The sequence below is a fragment of the Panthera pardus genome, unplaced genomic scaffold (genome assembly GCF_024362965.1).
Source record: "Panthera pardus isolate Hobbes unplaced genomic scaffold, ASM2436296v1 HiC_scaffold_24, whole genome shotgun sequence".
NCBI lineage: Eukaryota > Metazoa > Chordata > Mammalia > Carnivora > Felidae > Panthera > Panthera pardus.
Genome location: NW_026526810.1, coordinates 22604059 through 22622244, shown reverse-complemented (window position 1 = coordinate 22622244; position 18186 = coordinate 22604059). Strand labels below are relative to the sequence as shown.

Below are 18186 nucleotides of genomic sequence, written 5' to 3'. Positions count from 1 at the left end.
AGCTGAAGAATGTAATAACTAAATGAAAAATACACTAGAGGCAATCCACAGCAGATTAGGGGATGCAAAAGTACAGATAAGGTTGTAGAAAATATCCAAGTGGAACATCAAAAAAAATAAGTTTTTATTTTTATTTATTTTTAATTTTTTTATGTTTATTCATTTTTGAGAGACAGAGACAGAGCACGAGTGGGGGAGGGGCAGAGAGGGAAGGAGACATAGAATGTGAAGCAGGCTCCAGGCTCTGAGCTGTCAGCACGGAGCGCGACACGGGGCTTGAACTCATGAACCGTGAGATCATGACCTGAGCCTAAGTCGGACACTTAACCAACTGAGCCACCCAGACACCCCAAGAAAATAACTTTTTAAATGAGGATAGGTTATGGGGCATCTGGGTGGCTCGGTCAGTTGAGCGTCTGACTGATTTTGGCTCAGGTCCTGATCTCACAGTTCATGAGATCAAGCCCCACATCAGGCTCTGTGCTGACAGCAAGGAGCCTGCTTGGGATTCTCTCTCTCCCTCTCTCTCTGTCCTTCCCTTGTTTGTGCTCTGTCTCTCTCTCTCTCTCTCTCAAAATAAATAAATGAGCCAAAAAAATTTTTAAATGAGGATAGGTTAGGGGACATCTGGAACATCAGGTGTCCTAAATTTGCATTTTAGGGGTCCCAGAAGGAAAAGAGAGAAGGAAGCAGAAAACTTATTTGAAGAAATAATAGCTGAAAACAACCCTACCACGGGGAAGGAAACAGACATCCAGGTCCAGGAAGCACAGAGAGCCTCAAACAAGACAAACCCAAGGAGGCCCACACCAAAACACATAATCATTACGATGTCAAAAATTAAAGCTAGAGAATCTTAAAAGCAGCAGGAGAAAAACAACTAGTTATATATACACGAAAAACCACAAAGTTATCAGCTGACTTTTTAGCAGAAATTTTGCAGGCTAGAAGGGAGTGATAAAATGCTGACAGAAAAACAAAAACAAAACAAAACACTAAAACCAAGAATACTCTACCTGACAAGCAGTATAATCAATTATATCTACAAAAATTGGTCAAGAAATATACAAAATAAAAAAGATGTAAAATATGACATCATACATATGAAATGTAGGGGGAGGGAGTAAAAATGTAGTGCTTTTAGAACATGTTGGAACTTAAGTGACCATCAATGTAAAATAAATTACTCTATTCATAGAATGTTATACATGAACCTCATAATAATCATAAACCCAAACCTATAATATAAACAAAAAGAGAAAAGAACCCAGTCATCAAACCACAAGGGAAGACAGCAAAACTACAAAAACATCCAGGAAACAGTTAACAAAATGCCAATAAATGCATGCCTGTCAATAATTACTTTAAATATAAATGGACTAAATGCTCCAGTCAAAAGACACAGGGTGACTGAATGGATAAAAAAACAAGACCCAGCTATATGCTGCCTAGAAGAGATTCATTTCATACTTAAAGACACACACAGGTTGAAAGTGAAAGGATAGAAAAAGATTCCATGCAAATGGAAGCAAAAACAAAATAAACAAAACACAACTGGGGTAGAAATACTCCTATGAGGCAAAATAGACTTTTAAAAAAGATGGTAACAAGAGACAAAGAAGGGCATTATACAATGATAAAGGGATCAGTCCAACAAGAGGATGTAACAATTGTAAATAGCCACACACCCAATTCAGAGACACCTAAATATAAAAAGCAAATAATAACAAACACAAAGGGAGAAGTACAATAATATTAGGACACCTGATATTACTTTACACCTGATATTACTGATATTACACCCACTTACATCATGGGTAAATCATCCAGACAGAAAATCAATAAGGAAATGATGGCTTTGAATGATACTTTAGGCCAGATGAACTTAGATATGTGCAGAAGATTCCATCCCAAACCAGCAGAATACACATTCTTTTCAAGTGCACATGGAACATTCTCCAGGATAGACAGATCACATGTTAGGCCACAAAACAAGTCTTAGTAAATTTAAGAATATTGAAATACTACCAAGCATCTTTTCTGATCACAACAGTATGAAACTTGAAACCAATTACAAGGAAAAAATACAAACACATAGAGGCTAAACAACCAATGGGTCAATGAAGAATTCAAAAAGGAAATTAAAAAAATACCTGGAGATGAATAAAAATGGAAACAACATTTCAGAATCTTTGAGGGATGGCAGAAGCAATTCTAAGAGGGCAATTTATACCAATACAGGCCTACCTCAAGAAATAAGAAAAACCTCAAATAAACAATTTAATCTTACATCTAAAGGAACTAGAAAAAGAACAAACAAAGCCAAAAGTTAGTTGAAGGAAGGAAATAATAAAGATGAGAGTGAAAATAAATGAAATAGAGACTTAAAAAAATCAGAAAAGTCAATAAAACTAAGAGCTGTTACTTTGAAAAGATAAACAAAATTCATAAACCTTTATCCAGACTCATCAACAAAAAAAGAAAGAGAACTCAAAAAATAAAATCAGAAATGAATGAGAAGTTACAACCGACACCAGAGAAATACAAAGGATTGTAAGAGACTACTAGAAAAAAACAGATGCAGAAAAGCCATTTGAAAAAACTCAACATCCAGTCATGATAAAAACTCTCAAAAAGTGGGTTTAGAGGGAACATACTTCACCATAATAACCCACAGCTAACACCACAGTCAATGGTAAAAAGTTGAAAGCTTTTCCTCTAAGATCAGGAACACAACAAGGATGCCCATTTTTATTCAGCATAATATTGGAAGTCCTAGCCACAGCAATGAGAAAGGAAAAAGAAATACCCAAAATGATATGGAAGCAGTAAAACTGTCACTGTTTGCAGATGACATGATACTATACATAGAAAACCCTAAAGCTTTCACCAAAAACTATTAGAACTAGTAAATGAACATAGTAAAGTTGCAGAATACAAAATTAATACACAGAAATCTGTTGTGCCTCCATATACCAATAATGAAGTAGTGGAAAGAGAAATTAAGAAAATAATCCCATTTATAATTGCACCGAAAAGAATAAAGTACCTAAAAATAAATTTAATCAAGGAAATGAGAGACCTGTACTCTGAAAACTAAGGCATTAATGAAAGAAATTAAAGACAACACAAATAAATAAATGGAAAGATATTCCATGTTCACGGATTATAAGAATTAATATTATTAAAATGTCACACTACCCAAAGAAATCTACAGATTCAATACAAACCCTATCAAAACACCAACATTTTTCACAGAACCAGAACAAATCCTAAAATTTGTATGGAACCACAAAAGACCCCAAACAGCCAAAGCAATCTTGAGAAAAAAGAACAAAGCTGGAGGTATCACAATCCCAGACTTCAAACTATACCACAAAGCTATAGTAATCAAAACAGTATGGGACTGACACATAAACAGATCCATAGGTCAATGGAACAGAATAGAGAGCCCAGAAATTAACTCATGTGTATATGGTCAATTAATCTATGACAAAGGAGGTAAGAATATACAATGGGGAAAAGACAGTCTCTTCAATAAATGGCATTGGGAAAACTAGACAGCTACATGCAAAAGAATGAAACTGGACTACTTCCTTATACCATACAAAAAAATAAACTCAAAATGTGTTAAAGGCCTAAATGTAAGACCTGAAACTATAAAAGTCCTGAAAGAAAACATAGGCAATAAACTCTTGGATGTCAGCCTTAAGAGTACTTTTCTGGATCTGCTTCTTCAGGCAAGGGAAACAAAAGCGAAAATAAACAATTGGAACTACATCAAACTAAAAGCTTTTGCACAGCTAAAGGAAACGATCAACAGAATGAAAAGACAACCAAATGAATGGGAGAAGATAAGGGGGTAATACCCAAAATACATAAAGGACTCATACAACTCAACGTAAAAAAAAAAATCTGATTTAAAAATAGGCAGAGGCCTGAATAGACATTTTTCCAAAAATGACATACAGATGACGAAAAGACACTTGAAAAGATGCACAAATCATTAATCATCAGGGAAATGCAAATCAAAACCACAATGATATATCATCCCATACCACTCAGAATGGCTAGTAGCAAAAACAAAAAAACAAAAAACCAAAAAAACAACAAGAAATAACAAATGTTGGCAAGGATGCAGATAAAGGGAACCTACTTGCACTGTTGGTGGGAAGGCAAACTGGTGCAGCCACTCTGGAAAATAGTATGGAGCTGCCTCAAAAATTAAAAATGGAAATACCAATTCAGTAATTCTACCTCTGGGTATTTACCTGAAGAAACTGAAAACACGAATTTAAAAAGATATATGCATCCCTGTGTTTACTGCAACATTATTTACAAGAGTCAAGATGTGGAAGCAAACCAAGTGTCCATTGATAGATGAATGGATAAAGATGTACAATGGAATATTACTCAGCCATAAAAAGGAATGAAATCTTGCCACTCATGACAACACGGATGAACTTAGAGGGTTATGATGCCAAGTGAAATAAGTCAGACGGAGAAAAACAGATGCCATATGATTTCACTTTATGTGTGGAACTTAAAAAAACAAACAGCAACAACAAAAAACAGATATAGAGTCATAAAAATAGAGAACTGGTGGTTGCCAGAGGGCAGGGGGTTGGGGGATGCAAAATAGGCAAAGGGGATTAAGAGGTGTAAACTTCCATTCATAAAAGAAATAAGTCACAGGGATGAAAAGTACAGCAGAGGGAAAAGAGTCAATAATAGTGTAATGACACTGGTGACAGATAGTAACACTTATCATGGTGAGCACTGCACAATGTTTATAATTGTTGATTCTATGTTGTACACCTGAAATTGATATGATATTGTAGGTCAACTATACTTCAATTGAAAATCTAAAAATTTAAAAGAGATGTAATTAGAGGTGCCTGGGTGGCTCAGTCAGCTAAGTGTCTGACTTCGGCTCAGGTCATGATCTCATGGTTTGTGAGTTCGAGACCCATGTTGGGCTCTGCGCTGACAGCTCAGAGCCTAGAGCCTGCTTCAGATTCTGTGTCCTCCTCTCTCTCTGCCCCTCCCCTGCTCACACTCTGTCTCTCTCTGTCAAAAATAACGTAAATAAATAACAAATAAATAAATAAATAAATGGGGGACGATTATAGCAGCCATCTCATAGGACTGCTGTGTTGTGCAGACTGGTTGAAACATGCAAAGTACCAAGAACAGTCTTGGCAAAAGGAAGAACACCAATGTTTTTATTTTACTTGCATGATCGTGTGAGACTGGTAAGCATATGACTCTGTACAGTCCTGCATGAGTGTGTGTCCCCGGGGTGAGGAAAGTGTGGGGTGGGGCAAGGGACAGGCCTATCTGGTCTGCCATCCCAGGGCAGAGGAAATGGGCCAGGCCGCGTACCTGCCTCCGTGGCTGAGTCCTTGCACTGCTTGGCTTTGTTCTGGCTCTGAGGAGACAGAGGAAAAGCAGTGCTGAGCTGGCCCCAGCGCTCGGGCTCCCAGCCTTCCTGGGGGGCTCTGAGGTGCTTCTTTCCCACCCTTCCTGAGCCGCCCAGGGGGACACTTAGGAGCCAACTGTGGGCAAGTTCTACCATTTACTCCAGCCTCACTCCACAAAGGACCACAATCAAAAAGCGTCCAATTAAAAAAATAAAAATAAATGCGTAACCCGTGCAGATACATGTGAAAACTGGATATGAAGATCAGAGGGAGAAATATGGACTGGGGCCAGGTCCCACGGCCCTGGCCACCTCTGAACCCACCAGCTGGGACGTGGGCCCTGCCCTTACCTTGTTGCCCCTAATTCACCCACAGTTCTCTGCCCTTTGTGGGCCTCAGCTTTCCTGTCTGTGCAATGAGCGAAATATGTTCTTGGGCCCTGGTGCCTCTGATGCCTCACCCTGGCCCAGGGGCCAAAAAAGTCAAGATCTTGGGCTCTGGATGACCTGGGTGTGTATCCTTTCTTTATTCCTTCTTGGATCTGAGACCTTGGACAAGCCACCCCCTGTCTCTGGGCCTCGGTTTCCTCTCTGTGGCATGGGTCTCCTGAGCCTGTCTCCAAGGGTTATGTGAGAGTTAGCTGGCCCTGTCTATGTCCTGAGTTTCCAGGAAACCCATTCCACAGATGGGAAGATGGTAGTTCAGAGAGGAGTAAACAGATGTTCCAGATGTGGACCTTTCTTGGGGTGTCTGTGGCATGCCCTCTTTCCCTCCCTGCCCTGCTCCAGCCCTGGGTGACACCACATGGCCTCAGTGGCCCCACGCACCTTCTCCACTTGCTTCTGGTGGCCATTGGTGCTAATGCGCTCAAAGGCCTGCTCGGCGTCATCAGCGTCCCGGCACTTCTGCTCATATGTCTTCTTGGACTGCGGGTGTGGAGAAGCATGACTGGGTGGGGGGGGGGGGTGCGGGGGGCACCCAGAGTGAGGCTCCCTGAACCCAGCCTCCCTTCTCCCTGTCGGGGACTGTGGGTGGAGTGGGGGCCTCCTAACCAGGGACAGGGATCTGGGGGGCCAGAATAGAGATGGAGAAAGGAGTTTTATTTCCAGGCCCTGTCCAGTCTCTTTAGAGACATGGTCACATCAAACCACTAGCAGGTCCCTGAAAATACCATGCATCTGCATGATGCTGGCCTCTGCATATGCTGTCTCCTCTTGCCGAACCTTTTTTCTCCTTTTCACTCAGTGTCCTAGGGGACACAGCTCAGAGGTCCTTTCTCCCTCCACCCCCAAAGTCCCTAGCTAACAGTATGGGTCATCCCGTGGGCCACTTCTGGGACTGACCACCAGCCCATCAGTCAGGAGCCCCCCAAGGGCAGGGCCTGGGTCCATCCCCATGAGTCCTTGGCTCCCAGCTCAGCCCCAAACACCCAACAGGCAATGGTGTGTGTTGTTGGGCAGGGGTTGAGGCAAGCCCAGCCCAGAGCTCCTGAGGTCCACATTGTGAGTCCTCCACCCTTCCAGGCCAAAGACCCTCACACTCACATCCATAGCCTTCTTGTAGAGAGACAGCTTGCTCTTCTGGACACGGTCCATGACGGCCTCATACTGCAGGGGACACAAGGATCTGAGCAGGGGGCTGCGGCCTCAGGATGCTCCCCTAGGCCAAGAGGACGGGGTGTCCCTGGGATGAGACACAGCATCCCCTCCTGGCTCTGAAGGGAGCAGTGACAAGATGCCACAGAAAACTAGAGCCCGGGGCAGGTTGTGCCCATTGTGTCTCTTTGCTGCAGACTCCAACCAGGACTTGGTCTCTGTCCCGGGAATACTCGCCCTGCGCGCACACACACACACACACACACAGTCCTTCACTCACAGTCTCTGTACCTCCTCATGCTGGTCATACACTGTGTACACACCAGCACACATAGGCACACAAAGTTCCACATGACACACAGAAGTACACACTCACAGGCTCCCATTGCTCCCACCGCTCACGCTCGCACACACAGGCCTTCATGTGCACACTCACAGAGCACACACAGACACCATCCAAAAGCACACACAAGCCACTCTCCATGTCCCTGTGCACAGCCATAGGCCTGTTCACACAGGTGAACATACACATGCCAAACTTTTGCCACTTGTGGGCACACAGGGCCACTGCACCCCTACCTCACCTCCCAGGTTCCTCGTTATGGTAGAGAGAATAGAACTCAGCATGGGCAGCCTCAGCAGGGAGCCTCAGGCTTGCTGCCCAGTCACCAAGGTGTGGGCACACATAGACACTGACACACGTGTACATGCTCACAAGTGAGGACACACGCATGCAGGCTCCCCCCTGCTCCCTCTCACACACGCATGTACATATGCACACAAGTCCAGGCTATCTCCCCTACATACTACATCCCAGTTCTCCACTTGTGGGGGCTCTGGCCACCCTGGGGAAGGTGTCTCTCTGTCTGGAACAGCTTTTGCAGACATTACAGCCCCTCTGGCCACAGAAAAACTAAAAATAGCCAGCCTGGGGCCAGTCTCAGCAGGTGCCCTGCACACATGAGGCAAGTCCCAGCTCAGAGTGTTCACCTGCTTCAGCCCCTTGATGCAGAGCTAGCTTTTGGGGCTGGCTTGGGAGACCAACTGTCCACTCAGGGTCCCAAGTTTAGAATCTTAAAAGCCTGAGACCCTGGGTGGCTGGCTGGGCAGAGAGTACAGTCATGCTCTATTTCTGTGGCCAGAGCCACTTCTCAGAGCCTGTCAAAGAAGACTGAAGGAGCCCTGCTTGTGGGCTGGGTCCCCAAAACTTGGGAGATGCACATACGTGTCCCAACCTGTGAGAGGGAAACTGAGGCACAATGAGGAGAAGAGCTTGCCTAGGACTCCCAGGCCTAGCCTGGCCTTAGCTACGAGCTGGCAAGCCCTCCCCTTCACAGCTCCATTTTGTGGGCCTTTCCATTTTTCAATTCTTTGGAGAGTTTGCAAAGATCCTTCATCTCCAAGCAAGAAGTGTTTCTGTGTGCTGCTGGCCTGTCCCATCCTGTCCAGGTGCCACCCTTATCACTAAGGCCTTGTGAGGCTGAGCACGTGTCCCCAGCTGACTTCCCAGCAGCCATGGGCTCAGCCAGTCAGAGAGTCTCCAGCCTGGGAGGAGACCCTGGGACAGAGAGGTCACCGAGCCTACTCTCCACCCCACCTCTGCAGCTTCCCTGACAAATAGCCTCCAGACTCTGCTTACATATCTCCCTTGACGGGGACCTTACTTCCTTTCCATGTAGTCCCTCCATCTGGGAGCAGCTATGCGCTACCCATGGAGGAGAAGTACCTTTGGATGCCGAGGTCAGCGTGACACCCCCCATCCCCCATCTCCATGCAGGATCTGTGGCCCCTCTCAGCCGGGCAGCCCTACAGAGTGGCTACAGTGACTAACCACCAAGTCTGCCTTTGTCCTAGACAAACAGCCTTGACCCTTCAGCTCAGGACCAGTTTCTGGTGACTCAGGCTGCCTCCTTTAGATACCCCCAAACTCTCACGGAGCTAATCAAAAAGACCAATGCCTTTCCCTCTTCCTGGCATGAGAAGCTCAGGAGAAGACCTCCAGTGGGGCTCTCAGGCCTGCATGCTGGGCCCTCATTCCAGTGGCCCGTCTCTGCCCACATGCATCCCCTCTGCCTTCAAGTCACCCTCATCCCCAAGCCTGGAGTGCTGTCCTCCACCGTTCATTGGCTTCATCTCCAAGGTCCATCACCCAACTTCACAGAGATGATGACCACCTCCCACTCGGGGCCCACCCCCAACACCCGCCTCACCTTCTTCCTCTGCTCCTTCTGCCTCTCACGGAACTCCTCGAGGCTTCTCAGCTCCTCACGCAGGGCCAGGGCCAGCTGGATGTGGGAGCTGCCCACATTCTCCATTTCTGGGGGCAGAGCATGGAGGCGTGGAGCCCCGGCCTCCCACATACTCACTCCTGCCTGGACTAGCCCAGCCTCAGCCCCATACCCCCAAATCCTCTGCCAGCCTCAGAGTGCTGTGTGCAGCCTGAGCACCCCACCCCCGCCAGGATCTAACTACCTCCCTCTATGGGGACAGGGGTGTTCCCAGAAGGTCCTGTCACCCTGCAGCCTGGGGTTGAGGACAGTCGGGACTTACGCTGCTTTAGGGAGTCAAAGGAGGCCCTCAGGGAGCTGTAAGACAGAAAGGCAAGGATCAGAAGAAGGAGGGCACAACAGATCCTAAAGCCCCCACTGGCCCCAGGGACGTTATGTTTGGTAGGATGGCCCTAGATTGCTCACACACACTGACCTAGGCGCAAGGGACCCTCTGGTCAGACCCAGTGACCATCCACTCAGCCCCTTCTGGAAGATGGAGATTCTCTTTGGAAATGATAAAGCCTTCAAACCTTTCCACTGTGCCAGAATGTTCCTGGCTTCTGCATGTTTTCAAGGCCCTCCTTCCTTCAGTGGGGCCCCTCCCCCACGAGGTCCTCACCTGCCTTCAAGATGAGCTGAAGTAGGAAAGAGCAGCATTCAGACCTGGCTTTAGGCAAGTGGCCTGAAGGATGTTTTGGAAGAAGCTGGATGGGGAAGGCAAGCAGGACAGGGATACCAGAGGAGAGAAATGTGGGGTCTTAGGGCAGTATGAGCAGAACATACAGGTGAGGACAGAGAGAGGCTGTCCCTGTCCCTGGCTGGGGTGGCTGAGCAGACAGTGGTGACATTTCTGAGAGGGGACCCAGGAGCGAGTACATGACCCATGAGCAGTGTACAATAGGGTGCATTAAGCTTGGAGCTCCTGAGAGAACTTCTCAGGAGGAGTCAGGAGGCAGCAAGGTGGCCGTTCTAGAGTAGAGACATGGCATTGTCCACTGCAGGGGGGATGCCAGGGAGGACAGGAAGGGGAGAGGCTAGCCCGGGCATGGGGGGCGGTGGGGAACATCCAAGGGTAGGGCTGCCAGACAGAACAAATGAAAATAGGGGCGCCTGGGTATCTCAGTCGGTTAAACGTCCGACTTCGGCTCAGGTCATGATCTCGTGGTTTGTGAGTTTGAGCCTGTGTCAGGCTCTGTGCTGACAGCTTGGAGCCTGGAGCCTGGAGCCTGCTTGGGATTCTGTGTCTCCTTCTCTCTCTGCCCCTTCCCCATTTACGCTCTGTCTCTATCAAAAATAAATAAATGTTAAGAAAACCAAATGAAAATACAGGATGTCCAGTTAAATTTGAATTTCAGATAAACAGCAAATACTTCTTGAGTAGAAGTATCCCCATGTAATAGTTGGAGGATACTTACATTTAAAAAGTATTTATTGTTTATCTGAAATTTGAATTTAACTGGGCGTCCTGTATTTTATCAAGCAGCCCTGCCAGGGCCACAAATGGAGCTGGTGCCTGAGCAAAGGTGTCGGAGCCCACCCAGGACACAGTCCCGTCTGCTGGTAGGTAATGGGGCACCATGAGGCAAACCTTTCCTTGGGTCAGAAACAGGACTGGCAGGGGAGAATGCCTCTCTGCAGGTCATTGGATCTCAGGGATAAGGGCCTCTCAGTGGGGTGAGTTCCCCATCCTGGTAGAGAAAGAAGGAGACTCGAAATCCCAGCCTCAGAAAGCAGCAGGGCCTCGGCAGGGGCTCCCTGCTCTGTGCTCCCACATGCATTAGAAGCAGACCCTGGAGCCAGACAGCCTCGGTTCAGTCCAGGCTACTCACTCTGTGGGACCTCGGGCGAGTTACTTACTCTCTCTGTGTCTCAGTTTCCCCTTTTGTAAAATGAGGATAATAGCACAAACATGATGCTTGTGAGGAATAAATGAATTAATATGTATAAAGTACCTTGTTGGGACCCAGTTGCTGTTGTGCAACCCTCCCCTGAGCCCACATTTGCACACCCCTGTCCTGAACTTGACCTGAGCTGGCCTCTAAACTACCCCACATAAGAGCTTACCAGTTTCCCCACTTATCAGGAACCTCCCCAGTTTTGCTTTCAGGTAGGGGTTCTCTTGAGGTAGCGCCATAGGCTGGGCTCCCTTCTCACCTCCCCAAACCCCAAAGCAGGAGGGGCAGCCTGTGTTCACCAGCAGGTGTGTGGGCATGGGCCCATGGGTGCCAAGTCTCCAAGTGCGCAGAGAGACGGTATGCAGGCATTGCAGACTGGACTTAAGGCGGTACTTGTCTGCTCTCTCAGGGGTAAATATCTCCGCCTGAGTTAACTCTGTCCCTTAACCAAGGATGCAAAGTAAGCTGTAGCTCCTTCTGCACCTGGAGGCTCGGTCAGTCAAGGCAGAACGAGAAACTGGGGCCAGAGTGTGGCCAGGCTTGCTGTGGTCACACAGAGGCAGCAGCGAGTCACCCAGGCTCTGGCCACATCCTCCGCCGCTCTCTACCCAGCCAGCCCTGTGCTCCCCTCCCTGCCTCTCTGCCAAGTGGCACGCACGCCCCCTGGTGGCCATATGGCCTCATGACGCCCGCCCGCGACAGCCCTGAACTCTGGCCCTACTGCCAGGGTCCCGCAGTCTTTGCAAGGCAGGCTTTCCAGGGGGCTCCCTCCTCTCATTGGACAGTTAGGGAAACTGAGGCCAATGAGGATCAGCAACCTGGTAGAAGTCACGGGGATCCAGGCCTACAAGAGAACTGTGTGGGGTCTGTCTGGTCAATGCCAGGCCCCTTGCCCTAAACTAAGTGGGTCTCAAAGGGTGGTCTGAAGACCAGCCACATGACCATCAGCTGGAAGCGGGTTGGAAATACGGATTCTTGGGCTCCACCTTAGTCCTCGTGAAGCAGAAACTCCGGGGTGGAGCCCAGCACCCTGTTTTCACAAGCCTCCGGGTGCTGATGATATACATTCAAATGTGAGAATGGCTGGCCTAAATTATTTAATCCTCACAGCTCTGCCAGGGAGGGTCTCATCCTTATCCGCATTTTACAGGTGAGAAAAACAAGCATCAGCGAGGTGAAGAAAGTGATCCACGGCCACACAACAGGTAAGATGGCAAGGCCAGCCCTCTGCTTCTCACCAGAGGAAGGAGGGGTGACTGCCAGGGTGACCCCACCTGCCCTGGGGATGAAGGGTCAGGACTCTTCTCTGACTGAATTGATGCCTTGCCGGCGGCTACACCTCCAACCCCTCTGCTTACCCACACACTCATGTCCTGCCTCAGTCTCTCTATTCACGGTGAGAGCCTCTCCAGACTCAGTGGGGCCCCTCCCCCACCACCAGCCCTCACCCACACCACCTTCAGGCCCCAACTACTTCACGACCACATCTCCTGCCAGAACTCAGGGCCTGAACACCCACAGCCTGGTCTTCACCTCTTTTTAGATCTCACAGCTCACAGACACCTCAAGTGCAGTGTCCAAAACTGGACTCAGCTCCCCACAAAACTCTGTTCTCAGCAAGGTTCCCCTCTCAGCAAAGGCATCGCCCTCTACCTGGCTGTACACACCAGAGACCAGGAGTCATCCTTGTCTCTACCTTCTCCCTCCCCCTGCACTATCTTCCTTCTCACCTCCTAAATCTCTTATCCATCCACCTCACTGCCACCACGCTGGCCCCTGCCTCATCAGCTCCATGCCTCCAGTTTCACCTATTAGACCTGTTTTCTGGGCCACCTGGTCACCTGGCCACCCACCAGTTCCTTCTATTCACCATGTTCATTCTTGCCTCAGGGCATTTGCACGTGCTGATTCCTTATGTGCAACATCTTTGCAGGTCTTCTTCTTCTGTCTCTTCTGGGCATTTGTCCCTGTTGTCACCTTGGGGTGATGCATTGAGTATCTGTCCCTGCACTGACCTGTGAGCCCACTAAACAGGGGCAAGGGCTGGTTCTCCTCCCCACCTTGTCCCCAGGCTTGTAGTCCAGGGCAACAAATTCAATATTTGATAAATACCAAGTCCTTTCTCAATCCCAAACCTACCCTGACCCACCCTCCTTGGCCCGTGGCCCTGGGGTGACGGTAAGGAGTCACAACCTCCTGGGACAGCTGGTCCTTCTCCCTACACCCCTCCCTGCCCCCCAGAATGGATTCTGGGAGCCCCTGAGTCCATAGCACTGCCACGTGGACATTCTCCGTTCCCACCCAGCACAGTCCTGATGGTGACAGAGTCCATTCTCGTCTTGGGCTCCTGTTTGTCTGCCAGCTTGCTGCCCCTTGGGGCTGCACGGATGAGGCCACCCTCATTCTACCTGGGACAGTGGGGTAGGGTTGCACGCCATGAGCCCTCCATGTTCCCTACCTGCTCACCTCTGGGCTGTGGTCCTTCCCGCCCAGCCCCACGCATTCCTGGTGCTGGGGATTTTCCGGCCACTACAGCTCCACTCACACAGGGCCCAGGACACCACCTCTCTTTCTTGGCCCCAGACTTTCAAGAAGGTAGCCTCTGTTCTATGGGGGAGGGGATACTTCACTGTTCTTGGGACCAGAGGCAGCCCACTGTGGGTTAGCCACAATTCTCCCTTGGAGAACAGCCTTCATCTCTGATCTTGTGAAGGACTTGGGGAGCATTTGAAGTTTTCCTCTGCTCCATGAGACCCAGAAAAGATGGCATCTTGTAGCTTGCCTCCCTCTTGCCACTAGGACCTCCTAGAGTTTCTCTTCTATTGTGTCTCTCTCGCACGGTAAGGGCGGGGCCCCATGCAGGCCTCTATCCTGTGTTATCTGCCACCAATGTCCTCATGTGTGACTCATCCCGTTGTCCTTTTTTGACTTGGCTGTCAGGACACAGAGCCTGAAATGCCATGCTCAAACACGGTCTAAATTGCCAGTGTAAACATGTCCTTCCATATCCTCCCCACCACCTCATGCCCCTGCCTAGACATGTCTACCCCTGCCCACCTACTGGCCAGGAGGCTCCTGCCTCCCAGCTTACAGGAGCAGACTCTTCTCACCTCTGTGCTGGAGGCTGGGCCTCACTGAGCTGGTGTCAGAGGACCCCTGATGGGAACAGGGCCTGCCTCTCTCCCTCTAACACCAACAGCATGTCTTCATTTTCTGAGCTCAGAAAAGAGATCATGAAAAAAAACCAAAAAACAAAACCGCTTCTGACAGGAAAAGCACAGCATTTTAGGCAGTGGCCAAACAGTGAGGCGGGGACTCAAATTCACGGCCTTTGAGGAGCTATCCTGGCCTGCAGTAGCTGCCTAGGGGCTCACAGGAAGTTGGCCGCAGCCCTTTCAGCCTTGATTTCCTTCCATTTCCAGAATGCCTGCCCTCTGCAGCTGCTGGGAGCACGTGGCACCCCAGCACCCCACCCGAGGCAAGATGAGGACTGGACAGGGGAGAAATGAGAGCAACCAGCAGAGCAAAGGCCTGGAGGCTGGAAGGGAGAGTCCAAGCGAACTTTCTGCAGAGAAGGACATGGAGTTTAAGCTTGGATAAGCTTGGATAATGGATATCAATGGATAAGCCCTTCACTCATTGAACGAGGTCTTTAAAATGCATTGAGAGGGCTTGTGGGGATCCCTTAGTTTGGGGACTGGGTCTCATATGTGTGTTCTCCATTGCCCCTGCCCAGGAGGTGTTTGCTGAGTCCGTGTGTGAAGGAGGTGAATGTTAGAAATTATTTAACGATGGGGGGAACCTCCCTTTAATGTATATGGCTGAGTCTCCAGGCCTGAGAGAGGTTTCTGGCCAGGCTGAGGTCAGAGGATAATGCAGAAATGCTGCATCTTCTGGCAGCAGAGGTCAGGGAGGCTGGCCCACTCTGCTGTCTTTGCTCTCACTGGGCTTCCTCTGGGGTCACTTAACCCTCCAGCTTTTGTTCTCCCCACTTGCTCCTGCCCAGTCTGTGCACCCCCCAGCCCTCTACTTGCCCTCCATAGAGCTAAGAATGAGCATCTCACGGGACCCAGGGGGGTTGGCCGTGGGGAGGCTGGGAGCTCCACCCTACCAGGGGATGGGCCCTAGAGGATGAGCCGCCAGCCCCATGCTGAATAGCCGGCCATTCCCAGGTGCAAACCTCAAACACAGCCCCCACAAGTCTCCATGAAAACAAGGAGGTGACCCATGTTGTCATGGCCACCCTTCACTCTCCCCACAAAGAGCCCTCCAGGTTGGTAGGGGACAGGATGACCTGGTCTAATCCAAGACTCTAACAGTCACACAAAGCTGAGTGTCTGGGAGGACCTCCTAGAGGAGGTAGGGCATGAGAAGGCCCTAAAGGGAGGCTCTAATGCAAAGGATTGGGAAGGTTTCACTCAGTGTGTTCGAGTCTGGCTTCAGGGTGGTAGGACCATTTATTTTACATTATTTTTAAATTCTTGAATCCTCCTAACTCAGCATAGGGCATGACACATAGTAGGTGCTCCATAAATGCTTGCTGAATAAATGGATGGATGATGGATGCTTGGCCCCCAGTTAAAGAAAGGAATGACTGAAGAGTCTCACTAATCCTAGTACATGCCACATGGCTCAATAGCAACACTTATTGAGCACCTAGTATGTGCAGTCAGCTGAGCTGGGACCTGCATAGGGCATGACTCTGAGGGAGGCAGCAGGTGAACTGAGATGGGTTCAGCTCTTGCCCTGTCACTCACTGGCTCTGAATGTGTCCTGACCTTGTCCACCTTTAGCAAGGTCTCTGACATCTCCCCTCTGTCTCCGTCTCTCCCAGGAGGTGCCCTCCCCAGTCCACCCTGTTCTGACCATCCGAACCTAATGGTGAGCTTGGGGCCCTGCTGGCTCTCCCCCAACACCCCCGCCTGCTCTGGGAGCATGTGCACAGGGATGTGGGTTTTATTTCTGCCTTTCCTGCTGCTGGGCAGACTGACCCATGGAGCCTGGTGTTTCTGGCCTAGGCTCCAGCTCCTCCTTGGTGGGCAGCAAGGCAGACCTTGACTCTACCCCTTGCTCTGGGCTGGGGCTCTACCACTGATGCTCCCACCTTAGATGAAGGCTGACCCTCCAGTGATACTGACTTCTAGCTTTCTGGGCCAGGGAGGGGCTGGGCCTCAAAGGAAATGGTCTAGACCACCAAGTCAGGCTTCTCAGCCCTAAACTAAATAGGGTGAGCCCAACTTATCTGACCTACACAGGGGCCGGTAAGACCATAAAGAACCCCACTGTTTATTGAGCATTGCCATGGCCTGGTACTTTCTGCTTGACATCGTGACTCCAGAGCAGCTCCTGGGGGCGACTCCCCTTTCACAGCCCAGCCCAGGAGTCAGCGAGGTGTAGTGACCACCCCACTGCCACACAGTATATGGAGCAGGGCAGACCTAGCCCCACTTGGCCTCTTACAGCCATGCAAGGGATCAGGACCACCTAGAGCATTACCCTGGCCACTTCTTAATCCTACAATGGAGCAAGATACTGTGTACCTCCTGCATTTCCCGCAGTCCACCTGGCTCCCCTTCCATTTTGTTCTCTTTTTCAGTGGCTTCTCCTTCTCTGTTTAAGTCCCCAGTGACTCACAGGCTTCTGAGTATGAGTGTGCCCTACAGCCTGGTCTCCTGTCATGGCCCTGCCCGGAACACCCTCTCTATCCAACCCCCAGAAGAGGTGACCTTTCCCATCTGGCTTGAGTGGCCAGGAAGCAGAAAGGGATGCCTCCTGGGTCGTACTCCCTCAGCTCCCCTTCCCCAGGGAAGACAAAGAAGGGTTACATCAGACTTTCATTCATTCCTTACCATGCCCTGAGCCCTCCTCTGCACCCAGCCTGCATCTAACCCCAGCCCTGCCCTGTTTATCGGTAAACAGCCCACTGGAGTGGGCAAATGAGAACCAAACTCAACTTGCCCACCGTCACATAGCTCACAAAGGCCAGGTGGGGACTAGACCTCATGCATTCTTACTTCTAGGGCTGTGTTCGTGCTTTCTGGTCCAATGCACAAACCTTTGGGCATTGAGGATTAATCTCCCCTGGCTCACACCACTTTTAAACCTTCTTCCAGCTCTTCCTGTGTTTTCTCTGGCTCCAGTTTGGAAGCAGAAACCAGCCATGGTCCCACATATCTTTAGAAGACCCAGAAAGTGTTGTATGTTCAAGGCTCAAAATGAGGGAACCTGGGTTCGTTCCAAGTTTTGGAGCTGACAGCCTTTCGGGTCACTCCCCTTGTGCAGAGCCAGATACTCATAGGCTTGACCTCCAAGGGGTTGCTATGGCAGCTGCAGACCCCATAGGTGGGGCTCCTGGGTAGGAGGTGCTCACCCAGGGGGAGACTCCACACCTTCACAAGGCAGCCACAAGACTTACTGTTAGAAGCAGTCACAAGACTTACTGTTAGAAAGTCCTTCAGGGGCTCTCAAATCATCCTGCTCTCTCTACTGCCTCCCTATCCCCCAGTCTGCACACTGGGACCCAGGCCTCGGGGCTGGAGAAGACCCCTGCTTCACAGCAGAACTACTCCTATTGTCTCCCCTTTGGGCCGGGCCTGAGCCAAGCCCCTGGACTCTATTAATCCTTTGATGAAGGTTGTATTGTTATTCTGCTCACTGTTGAGGAAATGGAGGCACAGAGAGTGTCAGTGGCCAGCCTGAGATCCCACAGCTGTTGGATGATGAGATGCCTCTGGAACCCAGATGTATCCCCTCCCGCCACTGTCTCTGGCCACACCTGTCCCCTTGAAGCCCAGGCTAAGCCAAGGCCACGGTGGGGCTTGAGCAACCAGTGGAGGGCCCATCACCTGGCCCTCAGGGCTCTCAGGACTTGGGTGGAGGCTGTCCAGGTGCCGCTGGCTGTGCTACAAACCCCTGAGGACAGTCTCTGCCCCCTGCCCAGAGTCTTCTCGGCACTGAGACAGCAGGGTGTTCTCCCCTACACAGAACCTGACCTCACCCAGAA

General features: G+C 49.6%; 1 protein-coding gene across 3 annotated transcripts in view; it reads right to left on the bottom strand.

The window, feature by feature from the left end:
- The window catches only part of PSTPIP1 (proline-serine-threonine phosphatase interacting protein 1), a 46750-nt gene that overhangs the window by 7796 nt on the left and 20768 nt on the right, over nucleotides 1-18186 (bottom strand). For all 3 annotated transcript variants that reach the window (XM_019441364.2, XM_019441362.2, XM_019441363.2), the window contains 5 exons: nucleotides 9569-9603; nucleotides 9229-9335; nucleotides 6968-7030; nucleotides 6251-6349; nucleotides 5386-5431 (listed from right to left, as the gene is read on the bottom strand). In XM_019441364.2, the coding sequence (XP_019296909.1) occupies nucleotides 5386-5431; nucleotides 6251-6349; nucleotides 6968-7030; nucleotides 9229-9335; nucleotides 9569-9603 (350 nt within the window). The remainder of the gene's footprint in view (nucleotides 1-5385; nucleotides 5432-6250; nucleotides 6350-6967; nucleotides 7031-9228; nucleotides 9336-9568; nucleotides 9604-18186) is intronic.